The sequence below is a fragment of the Fusarium vanettenii genome (assembly GCF_000151355.1).
Source record: "Fusarium vanettenii 77-13-4 chromosome 8 genomic scaffold NECHAsca_10_chr8_2_0, whole genome shotgun sequence".
In the NCBI taxonomy this organism is placed as follows: Eukaryota; Fungi; Ascomycota; class Sordariomycetes; order Hypocreales; family Nectriaceae; genus Fusarium; species Fusarium vanettenii.
The window spans coordinates 1,249,070-1,255,602 of record NW_003315874.1 but is presented as its reverse complement, the minus strand read 5'-3'; the positions used below and the strand labels follow the sequence as shown (position 1 = coordinate 1,255,602).

At 40.5% G+C, this 6,533-nt stretch overlaps 2 protein-coding genes across 2 annotated transcripts; one reads left to right on the top strand and one right to left on the bottom strand.

The window, feature by feature from the left end:
• Nucleotides 1-2,122: 2,122 nt before the first annotated feature.
• Nucleotides 2,123-3,494, bottom strand: NECHADRAFT_46525 (uncharacterized protein; the record flags this gene model as incomplete). The annotated part of the gene is made up of 2 exons (XM_003048796.1): nucleotides 2,123-3,082; nucleotides 3,138-3,494. The coding sequence occupies 2 exons, from the start codon at nucleotides 3,492-3,494 to the stop codon at nucleotides 2,123-2,125; spliced, it is 1,317 nt and encodes a 438-aa protein (XP_003048842.1).
• A 490-nt stretch (nucleotides 3,495-3,984) lies between these two features.
• Nucleotides 3,985-6,415, top strand: NECHADRAFT_47048 (uncharacterized protein; the record flags this gene model as incomplete). The annotated part of the gene is made up of 5 exons (XM_003048981.1): nucleotides 3,985-4,022; nucleotides 4,081-4,144; nucleotides 4,193-4,648; nucleotides 4,695-6,305; nucleotides 6,359-6,415. 5 exons carry the CDS (start codon nucleotides 3,985-3,987, stop codon nucleotides 6,413-6,415), a joined length of 2,226 nt encoding a protein of 741 aa, XP_003049027.1.
• Nucleotides 6,416-6,533: the final 118 nt, after the last annotated feature.

Genomic DNA, 6,533 nt, shown 5'->3' with positions numbered 1-6,533 from the left:
AGGGATTATAAATAAAAGGCTTCTTAATATATAAAATAAAATAATTAAGGGTATAATTATCTTAATAATTATTAAAAAACTTAATAAAATTAATATTAATACTTAAAGTAATAATATTAATATTAAATTCCCTAGAAATATAAATATTTTTATATTAATTAAGCTATAAAATAGCTATTTTAAGCTAATAAGCTAAGATATTATTAAAAATATATAAAAAAATAATAATTATTACTTAAGATTAAATCTTACTTAGAGATAAATTAATATTAATTTAAAAGCTTAAATTAAATAAAGAATTAAAAAAAAAATATAAATTAATTATATAATAAGGAGGATTATAATTTATTTTAAAGAAATTAATTCTTAAAATATTATTTTATTTTTTAAAATCTCTTAGATTAAAGCCTAATAAATAAGCTTATTTAATAGCTTAAAGATAATATTCTAAGCTAAATTATACTTAGCTATTATAATTAAAGCTTAATTAATTTCTTATTAAGACTAATTATTATTATTAATATATTATATATAAAGGTCCTTAAGAATTACTTAATATACCTATATAATACCTAAGAGCTTAAAAAAAATCTAATAAAATTAATTATAAAATATAAAAATTAAAAGAAAAAAGACTTATTATATTATATTTCTTATAACTTTAATTATAAAAAATATAAGTTTTTAGCTTATTATTAATAATATATATAAGGGCTAGCTCTTAATAAGCCTAGGTTATATAATAAAAATAAAGAGTTTTATTAATAAAATAATTATTAAAAATATAATTAAGGTTATAAAAAAAAATTTAATTTAATAATATAAATAAAGAGAAAAAATATAATAAAAATAATATTTATAAAGATATAAGAAAAAAGCTAATAAATAAAATCTAATATAAAGAGGGAAAATAATTTCTTAATTAAGGTCTTTAATAAGCCTTTAATAATTTAAATAAATAATAAAAATTAAGGTTATTATAAAATAAAATAAATAAAAATATAATAAAAAAGATAAAAGTATTATAAATAATATTTTATAAAGCTTAAAAGAAATATAAAGACCTCTTAGAGACTTAATAAATTAAAATAAAAGATATTAAATAAAAGAAGCTATTTATAGATAACCTAAGTAATAAAAAATAATACTCTCTCGCTAAAGAGGTATATTAAATAAGATCTTATATAATAGCTCTAAGGGTAATTATATAAGAGCTATAGCTAGTTAATTTCTAATAAGTTAATTATATTAATCTTAATCTAGAAGGCTATATTATGGCCTAGAAGGGAAAGAAAGAATAGCCTTAAGGATAATAAAGGGGAGGTAATTATAATAAATTAAAAGATAAGCTTATAATTAAATAATATAAATATATAAATAATAGTAAGTTTAATAATAAGTTTAATAGTAATTTAATATATTTATATAACTTCTAAAATAAATTATTATAAGTATATTTTAAATACCTTTTTTAATTTATTTTATATCTTAATATATTTTAAAGTTAAGTTTTAATTATCTAATATAATCCTAACTTTATTAAAAGAGAGGAAATTAGCTACTTATAGCTCCGAGAGGGTATAATAAGACGCGCAATAACTCATTTTATAAGGCAGCATTATATCTGTTAGACGAAGCCCTGCATGCTCGTCTATCGCTTCCCATTGCGGATTAGGCTAAATGTCGACTTTCGAAATATTAACTACGTTTAATAGAAAGCCAGTCAACTGCTTTGTTAAGACTTGTCCCAGAAAGAAAGCCGAGATCATATTTCGAGGTATGCATTTTGTCTAATTGTTATCACAGCTATGACCTTCCAACACTCACCTTGTGCATAAAGCAATGGGATGTATAGCTTTAATTAAGCGTATCTATGTACTGGATCCTTTTCCATGGTGCTGTCGGAATAACCACTAAGCGAAGAAAAAGAAAAGAAAAGAAAAGAGAGAGACAGGGAGAGAAGAAGAAGAAGAAGAAGAAGAAGAAGAAGAAGAAGAAGAAGAAGAAGAAGAAAGGAAGAAGTGAGCACCATGTTAGTTAATGGTTCTTCCCTTTCGACTCGTCATTGCCTTGCCAATCTAACTAGTAGTATTACGTAGCCAGCGATGCACCGACGGGCCCCCTACACGTTTCCAAAGATTCCTTGGGGTGTTGTTATCTTAGTGAGTAAACCCACAAACCCACCAACCAAACACATCACACCACTGAATACTGAAACTTGAAAGAATCCTGCATACTTGTCAACCAGTACTCCGTTCACAGGTGGACCAATGAGAGCTGCAAAAGAACTGAGGGCCATCCCCATCCCCATATATGTCCCATTGTCGCGAGAGTCCTTTGTTACAAGAGTAAAGGCTGCAGATGCTCCAGAGATAATCGTGCCCGAAGTGAAACCAAAAATGATAGCGTAAACAATCAGCGCGGGTGTGCTTTTGGTCTCGTTTAGGCAGAAGATAACGATCCCAGTGCTGAGCCCCCCCAGCGCATACATATTCAGCCGCCCGTACTTGTCAGCAAGAACACCCGGGATGATCCGACCAAAGGTTGAGGCCGCGTTGGTTATTGCCAACAAATACGAGGCCAATGCTGGCTTCATGCCTCTTGTCACGGCGTATGTCGGAATGAAGAACAAGGGAGTGAACATGCCGAGGAACATGAAGAACAGCGAGCTTATCAGGAGAAGATATCTCATGTTCTTGAAGGCTTCAGCAATGAAGAAGGTTGTTGTCCTCGGCGGCAGGCGTGGTTTGACCGTCAAGCATGAGAACCCCATCAGCGGTATCATGACGAACCCCATGATACGGACCGACCAGCCAAATCCGATAGAGGAGTCGTTCAACATTTTAGACAAGGCGATTGGAAATACGACTCCACCGATCGAGGAGCCGGAGACGACGACTCCAAACGCAGCTGCCCGCTTCTTGTCGAAGTATTGCGAAACAGCTGCAAACGCAGGAAGCTGCATAAATGCCATAGCTACGCCCATGAGTACACCTTGTGCGAGCATGAACTGCCAATACTTGGTACAGAGACTGGTCATCATGGTGGCGAATATATAACACAAGGCAGCGGGTCGAATAACCTTTCATTGTCAATGTAAGCTTTATATCAATGGCTTGTCCTGTTCCAGAACTTACCCTCACGCCAAAGCGATCGAACATCGGCCCTCCAATGGCACCTGCAGCGAACTGGATGAAGGTCGACATGGATCCAATCCAGGCCACCTTGTCGGCTGACTCTCCACGGAGTTGGTGAGTCATGTAGTATTCTTGCAAGACTCCAAAAGAATTGGCAAAGCCAAGGCACGAGAAGAAGATGCATGCACCTCCAGCAGCCACAAGCCAGGCTTGCAAACCACCATCTGGCACTTCATCAGGATGGTTGGCATCAGAGAAGTCAGAAGAGATGCCCTTTTCCCCTGAATCAATGCCATTGACGGAGTTGGTGGTGTGGTTTCCGTCTTGGTTGAGATTGCGGAGGTTGGTAGTCGACATGTTGTAAGTGTGTTCTAAGTAGTGAGAAGGCAAAGTCTGGCCAGAGAGAAGGATACGAGGTAGAATCAAACAATAATAAGTTGTCAAATTAAAGTTATTGTACGAGTAGACACTGAAGGTGAAGAACTACAAATATTCACAATCAATATCCTTTTGCCATTTTATACGGCTCTCGATCAAGTGAGATTCGGAGATAGAGTCTCCTAACTGTTCGGGGTGGACCCGGAGTCGGGGATCGGAGTCGGCAAATGGCGGACCATAGTGACCCAAAGCGCAGTTCGTGCCCTCATCTCCTCCGCCTGAGATGTCGCAAACATCAATGCAAGAACCTCCGTCAATCAACATCGGGATCGAGATTTTCGCTCCGTCATAACGATCCGTAGATTCTTCGTCTGAGGCCAATTGCTTACGCACTTCAAAACTTCATTCGCTCTCCTCATCTAGATGAACCACAACCCATGCCCCACAACTGCCAAGAGGAATCTCACCCATGAGTGAACCTGAGCGTCGCCGCAGACGGCCAGCCGTGTACGATTGAACATTCGCCGGATGATCCCATCCGCTAACGCGCTACGCATTATTATAGTTCATGCTCTCTTTGCAGAAAACGCAAGATTCGGTGTAACCGAGAGGTCCCTTGCAGCAACTGCGTACGCTCCAGAAACGATGCTTGCATCTATGAGAATCACCCTCTCCAGGTGCGAAGTCGAGGCTTTGAACTCGGCCACTCTGTTTCGCACAATGTGCCCACCATATCTACAGAGGTCCATAATGCATTCATGCCGACATCCCAGGATGAAGCCTCCAACACGAGCAGTGCTTCAACAGCTCCCAGCCACTCCGCAACATCTTTAGAGCTCCCATTGACAAGCGCGTCTACTTTACCTACTCCACCATCCGGTCAAGATGTCGAGGCTTTGAAGTCCAGAATTCGTCAACTAGAAGACCAACTGTCAAGGGGCCATCTGGGGTCCTCCCAGTCTATAGTCTCAACGCCCGCCTCGAACATAGAAACAGCATCATCACGAATAGGCGGCACCTTTCATTTTTACTCCGAAAATCACATATTCGGCCGAGCTTTGCCTATCACACGTGGGATCTCGCATAAGACGCGCCTTTTTGGCCAAAGCCACTTTGTCTACACAATGACGTTGGTGAGTTTGGTTTTCTTTCTTGTGATAATAAACTAACAATTACCAGCTCAGGGATATGCACGAGATGCTGGAGAAATATGCGCATGAAAGTTCCCCTATTGTCATCTACTTAACCAAGTGTAAGGCGTTGGCGAGGCTCATCAAGGCGCGCCGAGCACCTCCTTGGCCAACATCTTTGACGAATCAACTACCCCCCAGAAGCATCACGGATGAGCTTGTCAAATGCTACCTACGAACTACAGAAAGAATCTATCGAATCCTCCATGTCCCGACTTTCCGAAAACAGTACGAGGCTCTATATACCTCCCAAGACGATCCCGACCACTCTTTTCTCGTTCAGTTGAAGCTCGTGCTGGCTTTAGGGACTGTTACCTACGACGAAAAGTTCTCGATGCGCGTATCGGCCATCCGATGGATCTATGAGGCACAAACCTGGGTCTCGGAACCAGAATTCAAGTCACGATTGGGTATCCAGTATCTACAAACCAACATCTTGTTGTTGCTTGCTCGAGAGATGGTGCAGGTCAGTGGTGAGTCCCCCTGGGTTGCCATTGGCTCGCTGTACAGAACCGCCGTGTCTATGGGCCTACATAGAGACCCTGTGCATCTGTCGAAGAGAACAAGGTTCGTTTCAGAGATGCGCCGGCGCTTGTGGAACACTATTCTTGAGATTTCTCTACAGTCCAGTCTATCGTCTGGAAGTCCTCCGCTCATATCTCTGGATGATTTCGACACCGAGCCTCCCGGCAATTTTGATGATGATCAGCTTTCAGCAGAGGATCCTGCGCCCCGGCCGGAACACGAGTTCACTGAGTTGTCCATCGCCAGAGCCTTGCGAAAAACTTTCCCAGATCGCCTCAATGTTGCCAAACTTCTAAACAACATTGGTTCCCAGGGAGGCTACGAGGAAACCTTACGAATTGACGCAGAACTCAGGGCTTCTTACAGGGCCTTAACCCAAACCCTTCACAGCTGTAAATCAGCTCCCGGAAGTTCGCCATCCCAATTTGAGCTATCTGCGGTAGACTTCATCATGCGTCGGTATGTCTCAGCCCTCCATTTCCCCTTCCTCGGTCCGTCACTCCACGAGACATGTTACGCCTTCTCCCGCAAGGTGTCAGTCGAAGCTTCGTTCAAACTCTGGTGCGCGGCATACCCTCCCTCCTCAGAGGCTACCCTGGCTGCGCATTCCGACAACGATGTATTTGCTTCGAGCCGTTATGAATTCTCACGTTACACGATATGCGGCTTTGGTTTCTTTCGAACAGTGGCTTGGCAGGCCAGCCTCATCATAGCAATCGAGCTAAAGAATCAACTCCAGGAGGAAGAAAGCTTATGCCCGGCGCCGTTGAGGTCGGACTTGCTATGTGCTCTAGAAGATTCAAAGACTTGGTCACTACGGTGCATCGAGGCCGGGGAGACCAACATAAAGGGCTACCTTGGAATTAACGTGGCAGCTGCACAAATTCAAGGCCTCCTGCAGGGCCTTTCAGGAGAGGCCTTGGCCGAATTCATGATTAGAGCTGGAGAGGTAGCCGAGGAGAGATGTTTGCCCATATTGGAATCTGCGGCAGCGGAGATGGAAACGAACGAAGTCGACCAAAGCCAGCTGCCGTCGAATGCAGTGTTTGACTTTGGTGAGGATTGGGACTTTATGGTAAGTTGCAATCCGATGTCTCGCACTCTAAGGCTTACTGACAAGTTGCTTAGATGTCTAATGGTATCTTTGATCCTGGTGACGGTGACCCCATGGCGTGGATGGTGTGATAACCCAATGAAATGACCCTCTCATTATCTCGACAGTAATAGACACTAGTCATCGCTTGAGGGTTTCTGTTTGGATACTAAGACTTTAATTCATCTTGTTTCTCAGAGCTTTCAAACA